Here is a 21,634-nt window from a genome sequence, read left to right as displayed (position 1 = left end):
CTACAACTCATCCGACCACGCTGTGGCAGTATAAACGCTCATCTTCTCGCTTAAGTTTTTCTTTCTTTTAGTCCAATTTCCTCTCTCGCCGCAGGTCTGCTGTATGCCATGTCTATTTGTATTTCTATGTACAATAATACCATCATCGTCTACCGTGCTCTCAGCGATGCCTGGGACCACGATGTAAGCGCCGACTGATGCGGTATCGCTCGTCGATACTGGGAAAGGGTCCACCCTGGTCACCGCAAAGCATACCTATAATGATTTGCTGAGCTGAGCTTGCTACTACGAGCACAGGAACCAAGAGAAAACTCACATTTTCACAACGTAAAGACCCGGAGGAAAACCGCCCTGGACTCGTTCACGAATCAGCCGCAGGCCGGCGTCTTTGAAAACTTTCTTCCATGCCTGGTCTGATCTGAAGCAGTACAGCTGAGATGCGATACACATATCAACGGATATCTAGAATCGGCTTACCTCGTGAGACTGGAATCTGTCTCGTCAAACTCCGTGGCCGGCCCTCCACCTTCGGCGTCCGAGCAGCAATTCTCCTTGACTATGATCACGCTCGAGCTAGCATCACGCAAGGCAGCGCGACTTCGCTTCAAGAATTCTACGAGATCCGTGTCACTAAGTGAGCCAAGACACCATTGGCACCAAACCACATCAAAGGGCGAATCCAAATCAGTTCCCTCTGCAGTGCGTTCATACCCTATTCGACCGAGGATCTTAGTGGATTTCGAGACGTTGCAGGGGTCAATGTCTTGAAGCGTGTTCTGAATGATTGTGACACTTTTTGTTTTCTCTTTGATGCCCTTCCATCGGACGAACGTTTTGTCCCCTTTCGGGGCACCTATCTCGCTTGCCTTCCCGCGTGCGAGGGCTTCGTTGACGAGAGTGTCCACCGGTTCGACAAGCACGACGTCGGATACAAGATGCAAGAGTACGTCTCCAGTGACGCGTCCGATACCGGCTCCAACTTCCAGGGCACGAATTCTGTTTGGGAGCTCCTTGGGCGCGTCCAGCGGCCGTATTGCGGAAGGGACAGTGCATAGCTGAGGCATCAGGTAGAGGAGAAATTCCCGTGATCCAAGAGCATCGATGCGTGGAAGAGACTACTTCACGTTTGGTGGATGAACTGCGTGGAAAGTAAAGAAGACGGTGCTGGCTTACCCCAGTGCCAAACCCACCTGTCTCGTCAGTCAAGTCGTACAATGGCATTGAGACCCTATGCTTACCAAGAACGCCATCGTAACTAGCCGGCTGGCTGGCCCAGTAGTCTATGCCACTTTTTACATCGGGTTCGGGCACAGCAGCCTTTGAGGACATCATCATGGATTTCAATATTGACTGTGCACGGGCGCTCCAGACATAACTCGATGCCGTGTGACGCGTGACAGACGCGTTCGTAACTCAGCGCGTCGACGCGTCTCACGCACACATCTGCACCATGGCGGCCGTGGCACTCGCGAACATATGGGACGACCCAGTCGTTCAATCTCCTCGTGCTGTATCTTCTCCGCCTAGTGACCATGATGACCGTTTGCAGCCGTCTGACCGTCCCGCGAAACGACCGCGGACTACTCTCTTCTTTGAATCCGACTCGGAAGAGGAAGCGACACCGCCAGTGGCGCGAAGGACAGGACAATCTACCGCATATCGCTCGGAGATCGATGCAATGTTTGACAATCTGGATGATGAGCCTATCCACGACCTCCCTCCAGCCCTTGATCTCGACGCCTTGCGGCGCGAAGAGGATGCGAAGAATGCCAGGACGTTAGCAAAATCCTCACCGCTTGATCTCACTGGGTCATCTCATAAGGGTGCAAGGAAGAAGGGAGAGGATGATGAGGACGCGTCAAAAGAGAAGAAAGAGAGGAAACAGTTGCCCAAGTTGGACGCATCTAGATTGCTAGGGCCTGACGGATTTCCCGCCCTCATAAAGCACGCAAAGACCTTCAAGCCTAAGGGCAAGGGACACGAGGTATGCACTCATTGTGTGATAACTCTTCTTCGAGTCATGACTCTGTGAAGGCGGATGATTTAAACAGGCTCCTCAACGTATACCAGTTCTGGACACATAAACTGTATCCGAGGATGCCCTTCGATGATACTGTTCAGCGCGTAGAGAAAATATGCCATTCTCAGAGGATGCATGTCAGTACAATGTTTGCTGTGCGAACTCGCGTGTTGATACCCTTCACTGTAGGTCGCACTTAGTGTATGGAAAGATGAGGCTAAGGGCATCTCCGTAAACGGTCGCAAGCTCGACATTGGATCAGACGCGGAAGACGGTGATAGCGATGAAGAGGACGAGAAAGGGAGGGCAAGCGCAGACAATGCACAAGAAAGCCTCCGCGAATTGGCGTCGTCGTCTCGCGCCCCATCTCAGGCCCCATCTTCCGCATCCGAACCTCCTGCATCAGACGCGTACGATGACTTTGATATCGATGCCATTATTCGCGAGGATGAAGAACGCGAACAAGCTGCTGCTGCCTCAGCAGCGCCGCCTACTAGCGACGGAGCTGTCTACGTGTCCAATTCCAACAATGTCTCAGGCGACGCCATCCCGGACGAAGATGATATGATGTGGGATGAGTTGATGGGCGATCTCCCGGACGTGAATATGCAACCGCAGGTGCAGGCACCAAATCAGCCCATTCAGCCCACAAGCTCATCAACACCAGAGGATGACGAAGACATGTGGGATGCTGTTAGAGAGATTGAAGGCGAGGGAGCAACCGCTGACAGCGGGGCATTTATCTCGCCCCCTGCGCCACACATGCCTCAGGAGGCTGAAACGTCCAAGAGACCAACGAACGAGGAAGGGTGGGACGAAATGTATGCGTAGTGACATAAGTATATCCATAGTCTGCTATCAGCAATCAGCGGCAGCTGCTGAAACTGAGTTCCATGAGCAGGAACAATGAGTCCTATTAAGAAGTGCTGTTTCCCAAATCAGGTACGAAGCAAATAACAGATGAATTATCACAGTAAGAAACACAAATGCGTGGTCGGAAGATTGATAACTGATAAGCATTGTGTCCGAAAACAAGTGGGCACGAGGATTTTGCAAAAAAGCGTCACCTGAGCGATTCGAACACTCGCGGGCAAAGCCCAACCGCTGGCAGCTATGCATAGCAGGCGATCCCGTTAACCACTCCGGCAAAGTGACCTAAGTGATTATCTTTTTGCATCTATAAGATACATTTCGTCCTTTTTCGCCCATCTAAAACACTACATACGCACAGATTCATCCTCTACAATGTCTATCTCATAGCGATCACCGGCGCGCTCTACGCAGACGCGATAAACTCTTTCATGTAGTCGACGAGCTGATCGACTTCCGCTTCGGTGATGGCGTTGTACAGCGATACACGGACCCCTACAGGTGCCTTCAATCAATCGAAGCAGCTAGCAGTATTGTGATAGAACTCACCTCCAACGGATCTTGAACAAGTGCGGAACGCGAGCATTCATCAGCCTATCATATGGCAAGACGTGACCAGCACTTACCTATGCCCTTTCAGCCCCTTCATGCCCTTCTGCTCTGCGCCCTCGAGGAACTTCTTCTCCGCATCTGGACCAACAACCTCAAAGACGACATTCATCCAGCTACCTGAGCCCGGCTTGACCTTCCTCCGCAACTTGCCTTTCGCCTCACCATCCTTGAGCGCAGCATACACCTTCTCCGCCTTCCGTTTGTTTGTCTCTTCGTAGTGCTTCAGACCGCCACGCGCCTTCATTCTTTCTAGCACAAGGCCTGAGATGTATATTGGCAGCACGCATGGCGTGTTGTACAGACTACCAGAGTCTGCAAGCGTCTTGTACGCCATCATGATCGGCACCGGGGCAGCGCCTAATCTCGCTGCTGCATCAACGTCCACGACACAGTCTTCTCGGACGATAAGAATTGTGAGGCCAGCAGGACCAATATTCTTCTGAGCTCCGGCATAGATGACAGCGTGGTCGGCGAGATGTGGAATGGGGCGGCACATGAATGAGGAAGAGTAATCTGCGACAAGGGGCACAAGGTGTCCGTCCTTCCCAAGCTTGTGGAAAGGGAAAGATGCAGGCGAAGAGTCTTCGTGCGAGAACTCGACACCGTCCACCGTCTCGTTTTCACAGTAATAGACGAGGGCGGGATCGGGGGAGAAATTGAACGTGTCGTGAAGAGGTATATTGTCGAATGCCCTTCCGCTTTCCGAAAACTGTCTCGAATCGACGACGACGTTCACTCGTCCTCCACCAAGTCGCCTTGCTTCCTCAGAGGCTTTTTTGCTCCACGATCCAGTCACGACGTAGTCCATGACAGTCTCTTCTGGTCCGCGCTCAGGATGGAGGAGACGATAGCGTGCCAGGAAGTTGAGCACGACCGCGGAGAACTGGGCAGACCCGCCGCCTTGTGTGAAGAGGATGCGATGTGTTAGGGGCACATCTAGCTGTTCACGGATGAGCGACTCCATGTTTAACAAGAACGCCTGGAACTCCTTCGAGCGGTGAGATATCTCTGCAATGCCAATGCCCGTGCCTTGGAAATTGAGGAGGCCTTTCGACGCCTCCTCCAGGACGGAGACGGGTAGGGCAGACGGCCCTGCACCGAAATTAATGACTCGGTCGTAAGTTGAGGCCATAATGTTCTGCGCGAGAATGTGGCGCTCAATATCAGAGCGTGAAAGAACTGCAACGACGTACGCACCTTCAAAAAGAGGACCAAGTGCTTTTGAACGTTTGTGCTGAGCGCTGCGGAGGTGGCGATTCGAGAGATGCTCGCGTCGAGAGATTCATCTCAGCCTTGGGCACAGCCTGGCCATGACTCGACCGGTACACTGGCTCGGCCTCGTACATACAGAATATTGGGCACCAGCATCAATAACTGTGAACCGCCAGTCAGTGGTGAACGTTCGAACGTTCGAACTGTAGCACCTTGTTCGCGAAAGGATTAGGATGACCGTCTTTCAATGCGGCACGAACTTTGAATTCACGATGAATTGGTGATACAACTAGCAGCGTTATTATACATCACAATCGACAACACGGCAAGCCGTCTGTCGCCATAAACTAAACCTGAATCTCGATGGGAGTCTAGTATCCATGGACAACGAAGAGAGTCGAGAAAACGATCAGGAAAGCAACTAGCCTATACACAGCGTCAAATGAGCGACATTTACAACGAGAAGGATAAAGCATTACAGCCGATAGACAGAAGCAATAATAATCAACGCGATATCGCAAGATGCATACCGATACCGGTGTTGATCCAAGGCAAGAACCGTGAAGATCTGCAAAGCTGTGAATCGAGCGCCGAAGGCAAGATGTGCAGCGTAAAGAAATCGACAACAACGCCATGGCCGGGCGAGAAGAAAAGCCAAGTAATTGTAGCAGCACAATATATGAGTCTTGATCAATATACGGGCGTAAGCAGTTTCTGCAGGTGCGGACCGAACAGGAAGTCATGCGACGTCGATGATGCGAGGAATACGTTTGGCCGAGACATGAGATTGTGTAGCGAGGTGATCGGGCGGCATCCAGGGCCGCGAGCGACTATGCAGGCAGAGCAGGGAGTCAATTGTAGATAAATTAGACGGTGCATTCGATGACAGATATGTCGTAATGATCACTCGCAGTGGAGTAGAGCCGGATTGATTACGGCAGAAGGGCCGACGGACATTGCATAGAGGATATAACAGTGACCAACGGAGGATCACTCGGAGGGAGAGTTGCAGGGGTGGTACCAGACGTCATCGAGACCTGAAGGAAAGGCTGGATTGAGGCCGTGAAAGCGTACCTCCGATGGCACGAACGATTCCCGAGGAGGAGGAGTACGCGGGTTCGAAACGAACCGATCGGCAGGAAAGAGCGCGTACGCAGGAAGACTTTCGAGACCCGGCGGGGGAAAGCAGTCCGCCGATCTGATGGGCTCGGGCTCGCGCCGATGAGGACGCAAAGGCTTCTTCCGTCGTCGTACGAGATCCATACATGGAGACTCCGGTCGCGTTACTTTCGTCGCAAGTTGTGAGAGATCCGCGATGTCCAACACAGATCCGTCTTCCGGTGCAGCCTCGAGCTGAGCGATCCATGGCAAGCTGTCGAAGACAGCCGGTCCACGGAAGGGAATGATATGGCAGTCCGCACGAGAATAAGGTCGTCTTCGCGATGAGCGAAGTGCATACGACGTCGGTCCTCGACGCCTCTTGACGGGTTTGCACGTGCTAGGTGACTTGACGATCTAGTTCCCTCGTCAGCAAACATCCAACCTTGTGTGAGAAAAGTCTACACTAACATTGGCATCATTCGCGCGAGGATCGAACAGATCGATAGGGGATGCAAGTCGTGGTGGGCTGTGTAGGGCTCGCTTCTGAAAGTGATGCGCCAAAGGCATCCATAAGTGCAATGCGACACCCCAGGATAGTATAACGCACCTGGTCATCATCCTGTGCGTAGATAGGGGCCAGTAGGGAGTGAGGAGGGGATGTGGTGAGGGAAGAGTATGCAGGGCGAGGCTTTGGAGATATAATGGCAGTCATTGCGAAGTGTTACTGTGAATGAGACGCGTCGAATGTGTCCTATGAAGCGAGGGGCGCGTTGGTGGGGAATTATGATACACGGAGGCCGATTATAAGAGTCCTGGGATGAGAAAATTAAAGGAAAAGATGGGGCATTGTCCAGCTGCGCGCTGGAGGCCGAGAGAACGAACAATGGGAAAGCGGTCAGAAAAGCGGATGCGAGGCGGAGCAGGGGAGGGACATTCAATGGCCGAGCTGTCACGGTGCGGAAGCTCAATTGGTTGATAAGATTCTGGCGGCGACCGCAAATAGCCGCAAGTGCGACAGTTTCGTGAGAGAACTTGCGCACGAGATGCGACCAGCCAGTATGGTCGCTGTATGGGTGCTAGGAGGGTGGAAGAGAGAAGTGATGGGTCGCAGATGGGATGAAGCGTGGTATATATTCGCAGGGCGAGCTGCGGTGGCGGGTGGCGAGCTCACAATGCGTGACAGGTCGATCGCTTAAGCTCGCTTGTGGCACGCGTGACCCCCCGCTGCCTTTCGCTCTGTAGCATTGTCCTCCTCAGACGCATTAAGCACACAATGAGCACCGTTCTGACTCACCATCGGTTCCAGTGCGCATATTGCCGGCCGTCCAAGAATACTGATGCGGCCGGGCATGGACGACCAGATACACGCGTTCCACAGTGGATACTGGCCAAGAACGAGAGCGGATCCACGTCGTTCATGGGCGATGGACCTGTGTGCAAGGTGTGGATAGATGTCCAACGTTTTCATGCATGAATCATTCCGGCATCAACAGTTCCGACTTGTTTGGAACCAACCGCTGGATCACGAGCTGCAGCGACCTCGGCCGATCCGCCCAAGGAGAGCGCGGTAAATGCTGGTGGATGTTGATTGAGCTTGCCAGCGTCACTCGTGGTTTCGCCGCCGTCCGATTCGCATAAGATGTGTGTCCCGGTTGTGCTTTACACTCGTCGCAGACTCCGAGTTCCTGGGCTTGGCCGAGCTATAAGTACTGTGAGAATGTGTTCGAGCGACTGAACTTTATCAACAAGTTCCATTGTTCACGCCATACACTCGATTCGATCTATTCAGCACTCCTGAGACTTGCTAGCTTCATATTGCGGGTTGCGACAAGCAATGTCCATCTATCAGCGACGTATCGCTAAGTATGCACGCAGACGCGTATTCCGGACGGTTCCGCCTAGACGCTCCCTTTCCGCCATATCCGGAGAACATATTGCGGCACTCGACCGGTGGATCTATTCAGAGAAAAGGCTCATACAATCGGATTCCCTACGTCCGGAGCACTTGTCTGATTTATTTGTGACGCTGCCCACGCGCAACGGTACTGCCAGGCCACCGGAGGAACCTGATATAGGTGCCCCATTGGGCTATGGACACCATCTCGTATTCTTCCATCCACGGAACCCTGAGCGCGCCTTGCGCGCAGACGGCACGGACCAGGACTTCTGTCCCCCCGAGCCGTTCACGCGCCGCATGTGGGCTGGGGGGAGGATGGTGTGGAAAGATCCGCTCCTGATCGGCGAGAATGCTACTGCGACCTCGACGATCGAGTCGGTAGAGAAGAGAGGGTTCAAAAACGGCTCGCCGATGGTGTTTGTGACACAGAACATTGCATACCGCAAGCAAGGTACAAGCGAGATCGCCATAGAGGAGGAGCGGTCGCACGTCTACCTTGCGGCTCCTGGGAATAGGCGAGGAGTGAAAGAAGGTGCCGTCGATCGCTCTGTATTGCTGCAGATAATCTAATATGCACCTAACGATTGCAGCCAAGGGCTTGCCCATCACAGCAGATTACCGCCTGGAATACTTGCCGAGTGCGACCATGCTCTTCAGGTTCTCTGCGCTGACATTCAATGGTCACCGTATCCATCTTGACCGTGACTTCGCTCAGCTGTCAGAGGGCTACCCCGGTAGGTGGATTACGCATTGAGCGCTTTATAGGCCTGCCACTTACCTCTTATATGAAGAGCGGCTCGTTCATGGGCCCTTGACCGCGCTAATGCTTCTAGAGGGCTTTGCGATGCATTCATCGGGAGCTCCTTTCAAGTCCTTTGTATATCGCGCAATTAACCCGATGATGGTGAATCGTCACGTTGCAATTTGTGGAGCAGTAAAAAAAGCGGAGAATGTCGTTCAAGTGTGGGCAGAAGATGTCGAGACAAAGGTTGTAGGGATGGTTGGAACCGTTTATGTGTAGCACTTGGCCTCGTTGTGATGCTGCCAATAATCACGCATGACAAGTACTAGTGCTGATTAATTCCACTTTGGACAACTTGAAAGGCACAACGTTAACGTGAACTGCGCGCCAACGCGTCTGTGGCTGGCGGAACGCGTTTTCACGTGACTATGCACCCCGTGTTTAAAAGCGATCAACGCGACGCGTTCAGCATCGGACGCTTCTTCTCTCACTACCATCTCGCTGCCCTCCTACCCTTCCTCCTTCTTCAAAGGTATCTATATTATTGGCCATTTAATGAAGACGCGCTAATAATGTACAATAAGTCAAACACCAATGGCAGCAAAGGTAAGCTCAGCCACAAAATGCCTATCGTACGCGACACGGGCCTTGACAATGTTGCCAAGCCCGCCTCAAGCGCCTCGAAGACCCCTGCTTCCACTGCGAGCAAAGCACCAGCCAAGACGGAGTCAAAGGCTGCGAAGAAGTCGACGAAGTCGCAGTCTGCTGAGGGTGATAAGAAGAAGCGTCGACGGGCTCGTAAGGAGACGTACAATTCTTACATCTACAAGGGTGTGTACTTTCGAAGTGCATGGCTTTCGTCGACATAGCTGATACTGACAACGCACCGAAGTGCTCAAGCAGGTGCATCCTGACACGGGCATCTCGAACAAGGGTATGGCCATCCTCAACTCTTTCGTCAACGATATCTTCGAGCGCATTGCCACTGAGGCGTCCAGTGAGTACGAGGCTCCTGAAATTCTGTGCAAGTTGACATGTCAAGCTGTTAGAGCTCGCATCCTACTCAAAAAAGTCCACCATATCATCACGGGAGATCCAGACCAGTGTCCGCCTCATCCTGCCTGGTGAGCTGGCGAAGCACGCAATTTCGGAAGGTACCAAGTCGGTTACCAGTAAGTATCTGATGTCATCAAAAGTATTGCTCCGAGGTAACACTTTGGCTGCAGAATTCTCGTCATCTCAGAAGTAGACTGCAACATGTACATATATCTATACCTTGTCCTTGTATAACTACTACATTGCCTTCTAATGTTCACATTATCTGCGAATATAGATGATTCACGATGACGTGTGGCATACAACAAAATCGCAAGTATTGAAGGGAAGGCCAGCGATAACTTAGAATCCTGTGGAGCATACTTTAGCGATATTGTCGACGATGCTAGGAAACGTGGACTGACCATACTTATTACCTGCTTCCTTTCTGTTCCTTCGGCCTTGTGCGATCTTCTCCTCCAGTGTTTCTCTGTTTTGGTATGCCTCCGTGAGCAGAGTGGATAGTTGGTGGCGTGTTCGGGCTCTTCCACCGAGGGCGGCACCCTGCAGGAAGACGTTTTAGCATACCGTGACTAATCAATGATACTAACAGAGATGCACCTTAATATTCATCTTCGGTGCCGCAGGTACTTCCGCGTCACCGGTCGTCAACGCTTTCCTCTCCTCTCTCTCCTGAATCTCCTTCTTTGCCTTCTCCATTACACGCGATGCGTTGATCTCCTCAGCGCCCTCCGTCTCGATGGCTTCAAAGCCTTTTACCACTCCTTTCTCAAGCGCACGGACGTGTTCGTCGTACTCTCGTTTCCACCTATCGTAGTAGGTACGATAATACTCTGGGTCGTATGCCGCCCATACCCCAGATGGCAGCATGTAATAGCCTGGGTACGGATCTTGAGGAGAAGGTTCGGGTGGCGCGAAGTCGTCGACCTTGGGAGCAGATGAGACGCCAGGAAGCAAAGGAAGGGCAAGCGCAGGCGACGTGTTTGGCACAGAAGGAGCCGACGTTGATGCGCGAATGTTGGTCTTGGCTGACGTCCGTGTATCCGATACCGTTGATTCAGTTGTCGAAGCTACAACATATCTCAGCATGGCAGCAGCGAAAGGTCACAGCATAGTCACCTATCGAGAAAAAGCCAATTGAAGATGAAGACGAGGCAGTAGGAGAAGCTCTTGGTCGGTCGTCTTTCTCCTCCACCGAAATATTCGCCTTTCCTTTCACCAAAGAAGGAGGAAGGAAATGAATGACCATGTTTTTGTTCGCCTTATCACTGCTGGCGACTTCGACAGAGCCACTAGCTCCCTCGTCGTTATCCTTGTCCGGGACATCCTGTATACTTACAGTTCGTACGGAGCGGCGTGAACCAGTGTTGAATACGAGTCCAGGTCCACGACCAGCACCAAGTACTCTCTCCGGAGCAGAATTAATAGGTGATTTATTCTTTGGCGCGGGCAACATAGATAGAAGCGCAGATGAGCGTGCGCCGGGCGTTATGCGAGGCTTCTTCGCCACAGGAGGTCCATCTGCGCGATCGGTATCCTCCTCAGGCGGAAGCTCAGGTAGGCCTATGGTAATGATCTTCTTTGACTTCTTGACCTTGGGGACTCGCAGGGAGAGCTCATTCGGAGATTTAGATGAAGCACCAGATGACGCATTGATTGGTGATGGGAGAGAGAACGTTGACTTTCTGGCTGGCGGAGGAAGTTCAGCAGCACCAGATGTGCTCTGAATTGACACGGGTTGCCTGAGCTGGATCTCAGACTCGCTATCGTTGTCGCTGCCATAGTCCTCGATGCCGAGCATGATGGTGAGTGTGAGAGGGTATTTGGCCGTGTTTGTGCTGGCACGGGCCACACTTATGTTCAACGCGACTTGACGCGTGCACGGCGCTTGGTCAACATATAATTACTGCCTGCACAATACCCTCAGTCGACTTCGACTGCACGTCCCAAATTGTGTCAATGGCGACATTCACAACATCTCCCGCTCCTAAACGAATTCACAGGCAGAGCCCATTTGCGCGATCTCCATCCAAGCAGCCAGCGCCAAGTGCTGCACATACAACTGGCTCTCGCCTCGCGACACCACGGCCGCAGGAGAGATTGCCATCCGCACAACCCGATGGCGCCTCAATTGTCAGGATGGATGTTGATGAGATTCAGGAGGAACGCGATCTCAGCGGCAGGCAAGATATGACGTTCGCTAACACCGAGGAATTGACCGCCACTTTCTACGCTCATCTTCCAGTAGAGGTGAAGAAAGCCCTCAAGGGAACAGGTCAGCTTCTGCTTATTCTCTTGTGACTCTCACTGATATCTGCGTGCATTATAGACCTTCGCGAACAATCTTACTCGGGAGATATCGATACGTTGACAGGCTTCGCGATTGTGGCTTCCAGGGAAATTTGCTTCGTATGGAAACATGCTCAGGTGCGCGTTTAATGACGCAAAGATGCTGTTGAAGTACTCACAGTACGCGCAGGCTCTGACAGGGACACCGACTTGCTATATTTTTCTCTGCCCCCAAGCCGAAAATGGACGAGAGGATATCATGACCACTCCTTTTTACGCCCTCATTCCTCACGGTCCCACAAGGGAACCTGGTCTGATCATTAGCTCACATATAGGCCAGATCCGCTTCTGGGATGGCGTTGGTATGGGCCTTGCTGGTGGCGACAACTTTACATATTACAATCTAAGCCTAGATCAAGGAGAATTGGTAACAACACTCTCTCGGGCAGACGTACGTATATCATCGCTGTTACATTGCTTGTCCGACGCTCATAGAACGTGCTCAGCCCCGGACATACATCATCTCAACATCAAAGGGCCGCCTCTTCCGTCTAACCATAACAGCAACTGGCGGCAATCGTCTAAGTTTCCATGAATTCGGCCATCCTTCCTCCTCGCTCTCATTTGCTCATCTATTCCCTGGATTCTTGGGAACAGCGACGGGTATGAGGCCAAAGTCCGGTCATATAAGCGCGGTTGCCCTTGGAGAGCAGTCGAAGACTGCTCTTGGGAGAGATGTCTGGGCAATGGTGACCACAAGGATACAAAAATGGAATATGTCTGTAGAAGGATGGGAAGAGCTCATCCTAGAGAAAGATTTGGCAGAGGTGATAAGTCACGCTCTGAAAGACAAATTCGTGGCAGCCGCTGAAAACATGGCGGCCCTGGATCTTGAATTGTTGGACTTGAAGATGGAAAAGTAAGCACCGCGGCGCTTTCCACAGGATCGCGCCTCACGTTCTTCTGGTCATCAGCTCCAACACTCTTGTCATCTTAGCATCCTTCCAGGCTTCGGTGGATGAATCAACTATGGACATCGACATGGAACTTCGTCGCGTATATGCAATTGTTCGGATGGTGAACGCGCTCAACGAGGAACAGTTCAGCGTCGAAAGCGTCAAATCTGTTCCTTACCAGACTGTAAGTGCGACAGATTTGTTTGGACAAATGGCGAATGACAAAGGTTTCTATGCGCAGACCTCCACCTCTATACCCATTTTGCATCCCCGCTTACACCTGCTCTCTGGTGGCAAGTTGTTTATTGTCCAATTTAGCGATGCAGTGGCCTTCTGTGCAAGAGGTTTGCACTTAATCACTTCACTCCCGAGTGATCTCCGGCTAAAGTCTGTTCAGACAGCGATTACATGGATCGACTGGAGCTCAAATCAGAAACAGATCGCACTCTGGGCATCGGCGCTGTCGAAAAGGAGACCGATCTTCTGATGTTGACAGCCACTACCATGATCAAGGTCGAGGTTCATATGGAGAAAGTAGTCTCGTTCAGTCAGATGTAAGCGCGCATCATTTGCTGCGTTCACCTGACAGACTATTGACGCCTTGTTACAGGACTGGCCGCGCTGATCTTATCCAGTCCATCATGAAACAGGCCATTCTCTATGGCTCATATTCTGAGGTATTGCGTTTCTTCCCCAGTTTATGCGACCGCTGAGCTGTGGCCATCAGAACCCTCTACAATTTAGCTTCCCACCTGAGATCGACGAGGATGCTCTGATGATGGGTGCTCAACAGCTGAGCAGAGCAGTCCTGAAATCAGGTCAGGAATCACGCACATTTGTTGGTAGATACTCAGTCTCGACCGCGTTGATTTTTCCGCAGACGGAAAGATCGTTCGACCACACCCTGATCTACAAACACAGATTGCTGGCCGCAAGGAGAGGCTCATCTTCCTCAACAAGTTCATCATTGACAACGGAGTTATGGATAAGGTGTGCTCTCATGCTATTTGTACTTGAGCAAACTGGAACATCCGCATGCAGATGTCGCAGCGGAGTCGGCAACAGCTGGAGACAGATGCTGAGAAGTTATATGCAGCTGACCAGTTGTGGCGGCAACATACCGAATTTTGGAAGTATGTCAACGACCCCCTCTAGAGCTGAATAGTACATTCAATGAGCTGCAGGGCTGGCCGCACCCGGAACGTCTTGGACATGGCTATCAACGCCTGCATGATCGAGATCGGCGCCGACACCCGTGGGGACTACGTCAGGGAATTCTTTAGGGTTCACGTAGAGAAAATCCCCAGCCTCATTCCTCACGTCCAACGGATAATTGGCCGGTCTATACGTGAAAATCGACGAAATCTGGCCGATGAGATCTATCAAGCGAACGAGATCGCACTGGTAAGAAGTCTCAGCAAAGTGGAATGTGCAATAGCTCATGCTTTTTCCTCCTTCTTCTTTCAGATTATTTTGCTATCTGCCGTCGAATACCGGCAACATAACGTGGCCGTATATGGCGTTGAACCGCCGCTCATCAACCCATGGTCAAGTAGCCCCGAGATCATCGATGCCGTCTGCGAGCTGTTCTACAGTACTGCCCGGCTAGCAGAAGTTCCGAGTGCAGATCCTGAAACCATGCAATCCATCAGTGACGCGAAAGATCAGCTGCCGGACCTGGCGTCAGTCCTGTTCGGTTGCATCCAAGAGCGCCTCCTGTGGCTCAGAAGGTTCGTAACCACTTCGTTTTAGGGATAACACTGTACTCACAACACGTTCAGCCCATATACAAAGGATAGTGACGTCTCCGCGGAGCGGGAGCGACTCACCCTTGAGGAGAAGTTCCGTCAGCTGCGATCTCAGGTCTTCGACATTTTACGTGAGCACATCACGACGTTCATCGCACAGGCGCTAAGTCGCAACAGGCAGGAACGGTTTCACTGGAATGGCATTCGGCCTTGCGGAGGAGTATCAAGATTTCCGAAGCTTGGCATCCCTGTGCAATATGGGGACCGTCTATCCTCCTGAAGAAAATCCTTACGCTGCGAGGATAGAGGCGTACATTATGAAATTCAAGGAACAATTTGCGACAGAGCTTTATGAGTGGTACATTGAGCACGGTGATTTAAAACATGCATATCGTGGACCGGCCAGCTGACACAGTACGGCTGTAGGCGAGTTGCGCACGCTATTCGCACGACGACATGACGAGTATCTTGACGCCTTCTTTGCTTCACACCCCCATCCGTCTATATCGTGGATACACGATTTGGGCCGTGGCCGGTATGATTATGCATCCAAAGCGCTGTTACTTGAGTCGGAACGTACTGTAAACCTTGAAGAGAGGCATGTAAGGGGCGTTCGTCTTCTGAACTATGCGGTATGGTTAACTCTGAGTTTCTGCAGTTCATCCTCAGCGTCGGAAAATTGTCGCAGCTGGCACAATTGCACGCAGCTAATGGATCTGTTGATATAGACGCGATAGAGAGTAAGTCCTTTTCTCGAGGAAATCATGTTGGATTCTGACAAAGATGGCACTAGCTTTCCACATTGGCCTGGACTTCGTTGGTGTTCATGAAGCACTTCTTGAGGAATTCAAGGCCGCTCTGGCTGCGTCTGGCAGCAGGCTACCACTAGATGCGCAAGTAAAAAGCATCAGCGACAGCCGAGCGCACCATCTTCAGCACTACTGGGGGCATCGCCAGGTGTGCATTCTATCTTCACGACCTTCTGTCGAATGTACTGAACATCTGTCCAGCTCTTCAAGCATCTCGTTCGTGAGCTGCTTAACGGTAAAGCATTGTCTCCAGATGACCTCGCGGAGCTCGTCAGTTTAAAAGACAATTCGCGGAGCCCGAGAGATTACGCGATCGCTTTGGGTGTGCTTCTGCGAGCAACGGTCAGTACCATATATCCCTCTGTCTCCGCTTGTCTGACGTATTGCACAGAACGTCCCCGATGCCCGACGACTTTCCACGTTTAGAAACGTCTGGCGAAGGATATACCTTCATGATGAGTACGTAGCTCGGTCTCGCAGGGATAGGCATATGTTGACTTCAGACCTCAAGCTGGGAAAAGCTACGACGAACCATCAACCTTACGGATGCGGAGGTGAATGCTCAGTATCGCAGTACGGCTCTTTACGCAGCCCTTCAGACGACGATTGGGCAACAGCAGAAGCCTAAAGGCCTCATTCTGTCACCAAGCGAAGCCACGGAGATCTCGGCAATGTCGGATATCACGATCCGCTGGCCCGTACTATCACCTCCAGATGCAGAGAGATTGTATAACGAATACCAGCAAGAGAGGCAGCGTCTGTTGGACTTGAATCTGGAGATGGTGTTTGAAAATGTCCGGCAGCTCGTTCTTGATGATGAGAACCAGATGGACTCTGCATGAATGTTGCTTTCTGTACTGTAAATGTATGTCTCATTCGTTCTTAATTTTGCTCGATGAAAAGGGGTGTGAGATGCGAGCGGCAAACTTGTCGAATGCGAGGCGTGCTCCAAGTGAAATGCTCTTCCAATTCTGCTTCCTCCACTCCGCGTCATACTCTTTTTGGCGGGGCATCTCCTGCACGACCCAGCGTCTGTAGAACTCGGATAGGACGAATTCGCGGTCCTCTGCGGTACATGACTCAGGGAGGCTCTCGAGCACGGCAGCTTTGGCAGCTTGGAAGCGAGAATTGCTCTGAATGAATTGACACATGAGCACTCGAACTTATTCATTCGGGTCCCACTTACATCCGCCCAAAAGGCATGATTATATGCGTCCAGCTGCTGCCGCTGTATCTTCCACTGGTACTCCTGAGTATCGCCCTCGAACTCGGTTAGCGAATACGGATGTGTAGCGGCAGTAGAGCGCATAGGGGCGGTATCGTTATAAATGATAGGGCGTAGGTTAGAGACAGGATGAGGGGCCCCGACTAGATGTGTACGACGAGCAGATGCATGGAAACCTCGGCAACGAGGACAGAGGGCTCGTATGCGGACGAGCATGGTGGCCGATCTGCACTAAGAGCGCAAACGTCATGTGATACATCCGTTTGTGCTGTATGTGAGGCGAGGCCACAATGGAGACGTTCTCCTCGGGACAACATGCTAGTAGATAAATATAGTGGCAGGGGTTTTCAACAGCAGATGTCTGATAGGTGGAGTCTCCTCAGTGTCCTGCAGCATCCTCCTCTACTGCCTCTGTGACATGCTCAGCAAATACGGATGATGGGGCAAAGAAGCCAGCGATGATCCAAGACCCAGCCAAAAGGCCCAACAGCGCCCACACTCCCTTCACTTCGTCCTTGCCCAATGCCCGCGAATAATTTTTCTGCTGAGCTCCCGACGTTTCCGTGAGCTCAGCGATGTCGAACGTCGCCTCTTTTGCACTGCTTAGTGGCTTCAGTAGCGTAGGAAGGTAAAAGTCCTCGGCAATGTCTCCCCAGATCCCAGAAGGGCCTGCATTTACCGATGGTTTCGGAGTCTCCTGCTCGGACTCCGCATTCGAGAGGCTATAAGTCGGTCCACCGCCAATGTGGGTCGCCGAGCCAGCGACTGCTACCATCTTTGGAGCAGACATGTCGACCGTTGGCTCCTTGGGTGCAGATTCGGCCTTGATGCGGGAGGAGTCCCACATATCTGGCAGGAAGGGCTACATTGTAGGTTCGGTCACCAGGTGGTTGGATCAAGTGATGAGTTCGCACGTACAATTTGGATAGGTGGTTCTGGCGCGGGCTGTGAGAGGTCAGGGAGCTTTACATCCATAAATTCCTTCGGGAACGTCTTCGACGGAAGAGGTTCCGAGGTGGATGGTACGCCAGGCACCTCGGTAGACGCGTGACGCACGGGCTGGGGGACTTGCGGGAAGACGGGACGTGCGAGAGACATGGCTCTCTTTTCATCATCCTCTCGTAAGCGGTTGATTAAAGTGGCCCTTTTTGCGTTCCTGCAGCCCATATCAATGTGTTATTCCCAGCTACAAGTCGATTGTACACACGGCTGCAGACCGCGCTTTCTGGCCTCGTTCTTGAGGTCGGTGACGGTCATGTCTTCCCAGGTTTTCGTCAGGAGGACAGTGGAGACAAGGCTGCGCGAGCATGTCACATGGGACACGCGGAGCTGAATGCGCAGTGCAGATCGCAACATGGATGGTTGAGTCGATGAACGTTGAGGCGCAATTGGACTCGGTAGCATTCATGGATGCCACGTGACCCGCGTCTACGGACGCGCTGATCGGGCCTGAGTCCTTCAAGGGGTGGGGGTCGTCGAGCTCGATGTGCGCACTGTGCTCGCCATCGCCAGCAATGACGAGCATCGAGTAGGGCTGACAATGCTCGGGCCGCTTCCGCGCTGCCCCCGCCTAACCATCAGAAACGTTCGTTCTCCAGTGAGCACCGCAATCTTACTCGGCCTCGTGTTCGTGATGCCTCGTGTTTCTCACCGCATTCCGAGAGTTAATGACTCTTTCACAACTGGTCTGCCTTCACCTGCTCTCTATTCCCCGGACTCGCTTTCCTCTCTCTTCCCGTTAGTCCCTTCCTTCACAATGATCTCTTCACCTGCGTAAGTTCCGGCGACCCCAACTCATGTCTGCGCACCCATCCTGATCACCATGCATCTTCGCAGCGGTTCCAATGCGAGTCTGTCCTCCCACAGCTGGTGGGGAAGGTTTAAGACACCCAGGAGCAACAGAGATGTCGAGCTGCCCGACAAGATGCCTCCATTCGCTGTCACCAAGCAGCGTCTCCTCACTTTGGTCTTCAGCGACATGGAAACGATTCGTATGGTGAGTGCTTGTCCTTGATATCCCGATCAGAGGCTCATAAAGGCTCAGCTACCTCCTACGTTTGGTGTAGGCTCCTTACAGCGTAGACATAGAACGAATCTGATCCAGGATGCAGGAGCTTGATGCATTGGCGAGGGACTGGATCAAGCCACCTCCAGATGCTCTATTCAGTTTACGCGTACCGATCGACTTCGCATCTATACACGCAGCGGTGAATGCACTCGTTTCGATATTGAACGCTGGTAAAGGGACTGATTGTATTCGCAGCGATTGGTTACAGGACCATACATTTATGTAAGCTTGCTCCTTTGTTTGGCATGCCTGTCGCAGATGATAATTGCAATATTTAGTTGACGGGAGAGGATTCATATCAAATCGCGTCAATGAATGTGCAGGGCCTCCGCGTTGAAATTGTGGGCGACAGTCCTCCGCCACCTGAAGAAGAGCCTCCGTGAGTGAACTTTGCGAATCCGAGGTGATTGCAAACTAAAATCCCTGCTATTATGTAACAGGCCGCCACCGTACGTAGCTTCCAGTATGGTGGACGGAAGTATCACTGACGCACTTGCAGTCCTCCTCCTGTGCTCGAGATGCCCGCTACTTTCAATCTGGAATTGACGCCGGGCACGCATGTGGCACTAGACACGCTGATCTCTTCCGATGAGCTTGACATGGCACGTATGGAAGATGGGACAACAGTAGACGGCTCCTTCTGGGGAAAGCTCGACATTGTGCATGACGGCGATACGCATAAGCTGGAGTTTAGCGGCACAAGAATAGCGAACACGCAAGAAATCTCTACCGACCTCATCGTCGACACGCGCGTCATCAATAAGCTTGCTCTCGCAGCTAAGCCTGCCACGGCAAAGTGCCATTTGAGCATCCTTGCACCAGTACAACAATACTGCGATGTCACCCTGGCATTCGCGCCATTTTGGAAGCTTGCTGTAACTTGGCCGCCCGCAGAGCCTATTGAAGACCAAAAAGTGAAGTACTTCCTGCGGGTTCATCCTGGTGGCGCACTAGAGCACTTCGAGTCCGAGACCATTGCGACGTCACTATACTACGAAGCGATGTAAGCTCAACATCTCCAGCAGGGTCGCTAAATCATCTCATTCGCTCACAGACCGGAACCTGGGATGCTCGACCCGCACGAGTTTATTGCCCCTCGGAACAGTTTTGCAATGCCCTATACAGACTTCATGTCCCATATCATGCGTGTCCTTGAGCAGCTAGGACTATCCTTAACGGCACGGACACAATTCATTCAGTAAGTCTATGTTCTTCGCAAAAAACAGTCTGACATCTCACCGTACCTATTTCCAGCCAGAACGTGTTTGCCTTTTCCGCTCACCGCAATATCGCATATCGTTTCATGACCCCTAGCAGGATAGCTGCAGCCATCGACATTTCTGTCACAGCAGAGAATTGCGTCTTCACACGTCTCTTCATGATGTTCCGCGGCGTCTCCGATGATGACCTCGGTCTGTTCGCAGGTGCAGGTGAGAAGGAAGCGAACGTATTTAATTGGCGCGAGGTCGTTGGTTGGTCCGAACACTCCAAGGACCAGTCGCAGTTTCGGGTGCTCGAAATATCCGTCCTCGAGGTAACATAGTCGCGCTGCTACACGTATTCCCTAGTATTATTGCTCATATAGTGTCTTCTGTTGTGCGTTTTGCTGACATGCTGTGCTTTGGTGCTCGTGTACTATCTTTGACTCTTTGGAATGTTACGGGGCTTTCTCGGCGTTCGTTTGTCGTAATGCATCATATGTAGTAATTCTACATTCTTCCTGCAATCTGATTTGCGAGTAGCTGATAGGAATCTAACGTATTTGCTTTCCGAATACCGAGGAGATGCGGCGTCGCATCCCTGCTCTCCTGTCAGGATCGCGTACCACGTGATCGCGTCCGAGCCCCGGTCTCGAAGGAGGCGCGACTTCGCAGCTCAACCTTCATCCTCAACTGTCTGCCGGCTGCCCTCAGAACGAAGTTGACGACGAGCTCATCGTAAACTGCATGAGTCTCTGATGACCATGTCTCGTTTAACTATCCTGCGTGGCTACGCTCTCAGGGCCGACCCTGACAAAGCGATCCCTGCGTCGATCCTGCTAGCTCACAACGCTGATACTATCACAATATTCGACGCATTCCCCAAATCCATATTCCATCTGCTCGTCCTGCCACGTGTCCTTCCGCCGTTTACTGTCTTCGAGCTCACGAACCTCCGGACCCTGCTCAAGTGCGACAAAGCACGGGCAAAGGACCTCCTGGACAGGCTGAATGAAACGGCCAAGACTGCGCGAGCGATGATTGAGGAAGAGATGATGAAGAGGTATGGTTTCAAGTGGGGTATCTGGACCGGGTTCCATGCTGTGTCCTCTATGGAGTGCGTCTCTGTACTTCATGTGCCGAATGAAATAAGGTGCTCACATTCTAGGAAGACACCTCCATCTCCACGTCATCTCGTCCGACTTATGCTCCGCCAGTATGAAGGTCAAGAAGCATTATAACTCATTTAATCCTAAACTGGGTTTCTTTCTTCCCCTTGATGACATCCGCTCTTGGTTCGATGCGGAGCCCTCATACTTTGCCATGGTGAGTGTCATCTCAATAAGCCTGGAAGCGACATAGGGCCACGCATGTTAGACTCCGGAGTCGCTTTCAGTAACCCTCCTGGCCTGCACATCCTAAGCATTGTCACAGATGTCCCAGCTCAAGCCGAGCCAGTACGAGCCTCTGTTAAAGGAGCCTTTAGTATGCTGGCGATGCGACAAAGAGCAGAAGAACATGCCCACGCTTAAAACGCATCTACAGGAAGAGTGGGACGAAGAAGCGAAAAGAGAGAAGGCGAAGCTCGAGAGGAAAAGGAAGCATAGTTCCGCCTCCCAGGGGCAAGCAGGCGAATTAGCTGATGAAGAAACGAAGAAGCAGCACACCGAATCGCAGTGAGCGCAGTCCGCTTGCATTTATGTACTGAAAGTTATCGCTTTGACCCGTCTTGATTTGGGGATTGGCTGTACCATTGCTCTGCAAAACCATATGTACCAGTGTCCGCCTCAACTGTGTCTCGCGAGCAATCGCAACCATCCATTGTTTTGC

At 52.0% G+C, this 21,634-nt stretch overlaps 12 protein-coding genes and 1 non-coding gene across 13 annotated transcripts; 6 read left to right on the top strand and 7 right to left on the bottom strand.

Annotated features, from left to right (window-relative positions):
- Positions 1-125: 125 nt before the first annotated feature.
- Positions 126-1,433, bottom strand: LAESUDRAFT_507717 (DUF858-domain-containing protein). Its single transcript, XM_040902727.1, has 4 exons — positions 1,174-1,433; positions 478-1,115; positions 317-418; positions 126-255 (listed from the first exon to the last, which is right to left on the bottom strand). The coding sequence occupies exons 1-4, from the start codon at positions 1,333-1,335 to the stop codon at positions 240-242; spliced, it is 918 nt and encodes a 305-aa protein (XP_040767238.1). The 5' UTR covers positions 1,336-1,433; the 3' UTR covers positions 126-239.
- Positions 1,341-2,893, top strand: LAESUDRAFT_695033 (Swi3-domain-containing protein). Its single transcript, XM_040906224.1, has 3 exons — positions 1,341-1,984; positions 2,035-2,157; positions 2,210-2,893. The coding sequence occupies exons 1-3, from the start codon at positions 1,451-1,453 to the stop codon at positions 2,849-2,851; spliced, it is 1,299 nt and encodes a 432-aa protein (XP_040767237.1). The 5' UTR covers positions 1,341-1,450; the 3' UTR covers positions 2,852-2,893.
- A 188-nt stretch (positions 2,894-3,081) lies between these two features.
- Positions 3,082-3,175, bottom strand: LAESUDRAFT_t23. Its single transcript has one exon. It is a non-coding gene; the product is annotated as a tRNA-Ser (tRNA).
- Positions 3,176-3,276: 101 nt separating this feature from the next.
- LAESUDRAFT_810506 (phosphoserine aminotransferase) lies at positions 3,277-4,794 on the bottom strand. The gene is made up of 4 exons (XM_040914228.1): positions 4,700-4,794; positions 3,517-4,640; positions 3,440-3,450; positions 3,277-3,385 (listed from the first exon to the last, which is right to left on the bottom strand). The coding sequence occupies exons 2-4, from the start codon at positions 4,632-4,634 to the stop codon at positions 3,297-3,299; spliced, it is 1,218 nt and encodes a 405-aa protein (XP_040767236.1). The 5' UTR covers positions 4,635-4,640; positions 4,700-4,794; the 3' UTR covers positions 3,277-3,296.
- An 847-nt stretch (positions 4,795-5,641) lies between these two features.
- Positions 5,642-6,729, bottom strand: LAESUDRAFT_507485 (uncharacterized protein). The gene is made up of 3 exons (XM_040902726.1): positions 6,423-6,729; positions 6,284-6,355; positions 5,642-6,229 (listed from the first exon to the last, which is right to left on the bottom strand). Exons 1-3 carry the CDS (start codon positions 6,525-6,527, stop codon positions 5,705-5,707), a joined length of 702 nt encoding a protein of 233 aa, XP_040767235.1. The 5' UTR covers positions 6,528-6,729; the 3' UTR covers positions 5,642-5,704.
- An 810-nt stretch (positions 6,730-7,539) lies between these two features.
- On the top strand, positions 7,540-8,813 carry LAESUDRAFT_722455 (uncharacterized protein). Its single transcript, XM_040908215.1, has 3 exons — positions 7,540-8,244; positions 8,303-8,446; positions 8,504-8,813. The coding sequence occupies exons 1-3, from the start codon at positions 7,650-7,652 to the stop codon at positions 8,731-8,733; spliced, it is 969 nt and encodes a 322-aa protein (XP_040767234.1). The 5' UTR covers positions 7,540-7,649; the 3' UTR covers positions 8,734-8,813.
- A 264-nt stretch (positions 8,814-9,077) lies between these two features.
- LAESUDRAFT_756450 (histone-fold-containing protein) lies at positions 9,078-9,703 on the top strand (the record flags this gene model as incomplete). The annotated part of the gene is made up of 4 exons (XM_040912179.1): positions 9,078-9,285; positions 9,347-9,451; positions 9,504-9,626; positions 9,681-9,703. 4 exons carry the CDS (start codon positions 9,078-9,080, stop codon positions 9,701-9,703), a joined length of 459 nt encoding a protein of 152 aa, XP_040767233.1.
- LAESUDRAFT_810502 (uncharacterized protein) lies at positions 9,646-11,311 on the bottom strand (the record flags this gene model as incomplete). The annotated part of the gene is made up of 4 exons (XM_040914227.1): positions 9,646-9,860; positions 9,915-10,053; positions 10,111-10,580; positions 10,630-11,311. The coding sequence occupies 4 exons, from the start codon at positions 11,309-11,311 to the stop codon at positions 9,853-9,855; spliced, it is 1,299 nt and encodes a 432-aa protein (XP_040767232.1). The 3' UTR covers positions 9,646-9,852.
- A 338-nt stretch (positions 11,312-11,649) lies between these two features.
- On the top strand, positions 11,650-16,154 carry LAESUDRAFT_646564 (uncharacterized protein; the record flags this gene model as incomplete). Its single annotated transcript, XM_040903992.1, has 21 exons — positions 11,650-11,785; positions 11,840-11,937; positions 11,990-12,250; positions 12,306-12,718; positions 12,774-12,939; positions 12,997-13,099; positions 13,153-13,309; positions 13,366-13,432; positions 13,483-13,573; positions 13,636-13,745; positions 13,797-13,888; positions 13,940-14,159; positions 14,223-14,485; positions 14,537-14,634; positions 14,681-14,875; positions 14,930-15,105; positions 15,162-15,243; positions 15,297-15,460; positions 15,514-15,654; positions 15,704-15,771; positions 15,824-16,154. 21 exons carry the CDS (start codon positions 11,650-11,652, stop codon positions 16,152-16,154), a joined length of 3,432 nt encoding a protein of 1,143 aa, XP_040767231.1.
- A 30-nt stretch (positions 16,155-16,184) lies between these two features.
- Positions 16,185-16,753, bottom strand: LAESUDRAFT_646934 (uncharacterized protein; the record flags this gene model as incomplete). Its single annotated transcript, XM_040904020.1, has 2 exons — positions 16,185-16,445; positions 16,499-16,753. 2 exons carry the CDS (start codon positions 16,751-16,753, stop codon positions 16,185-16,187), a joined length of 516 nt encoding a protein of 171 aa, XP_040767230.1.
- A 163-nt stretch (positions 16,754-16,916) lies between these two features.
- LAESUDRAFT_712029 (uncharacterized protein) lies at positions 16,917-17,893 on the bottom strand (the record flags this gene model as incomplete). Its single annotated transcript, XM_040906881.1, has 3 exons — positions 16,917-17,399; positions 17,456-17,693; positions 17,745-17,893. 3 exons carry the CDS (start codon positions 17,891-17,893, stop codon positions 16,917-16,919), a joined length of 870 nt encoding a protein of 289 aa, XP_040767229.1.
- Positions 17,894-18,293: 400 nt separating this feature from the next.
- LAESUDRAFT_756445 (uncharacterized protein) lies at positions 18,294-20,148 on the top strand (the record flags this gene model as incomplete). Its single annotated transcript, XM_040912178.1, has 10 exons — positions 18,294-18,310; positions 18,374-18,533; positions 18,582-18,599; positions 18,649-18,744; positions 18,801-18,827; positions 18,884-18,984; positions 19,046-19,054; positions 19,105-19,608; positions 19,660-19,803; positions 19,860-20,148. The coding sequence occupies 10 exons, from the start codon at positions 18,294-18,296 to the stop codon at positions 20,146-20,148; spliced, it is 1,365 nt and encodes a 454-aa protein (XP_040767228.1).
- Positions 20,149-20,568: 420 nt separating this feature from the next.
- On the top strand, positions 20,569-21,484 carry LAESUDRAFT_756444 (HIT-like protein; the record flags this gene model as incomplete). The annotated part of the gene is made up of 3 exons (XM_040912177.1): positions 20,569-20,921; positions 20,977-21,130; positions 21,239-21,484. 3 exons carry the CDS (start codon positions 20,569-20,571, stop codon positions 21,482-21,484), a joined length of 753 nt encoding a protein of 250 aa, XP_040767227.1.
- Between the last annotated feature and the right edge of the window lie 150 nt (positions 21,485-21,634).

The sequence above is a fragment of the Laetiporus sulphureus genome, assembly GCF_001632365.1.
Source record: "Laetiporus sulphureus 93-53 unplaced genomic scaffold LAESUscaffold_7, whole genome shotgun sequence".
NCBI lineage: Eukaryota > Fungi > Basidiomycota > Agaricomycetes > Polyporales > Laetiporaceae > Laetiporus > Laetiporus sulphureus.
This window is presented reverse-complemented; position numbering and strand designations above follow the sequence as displayed.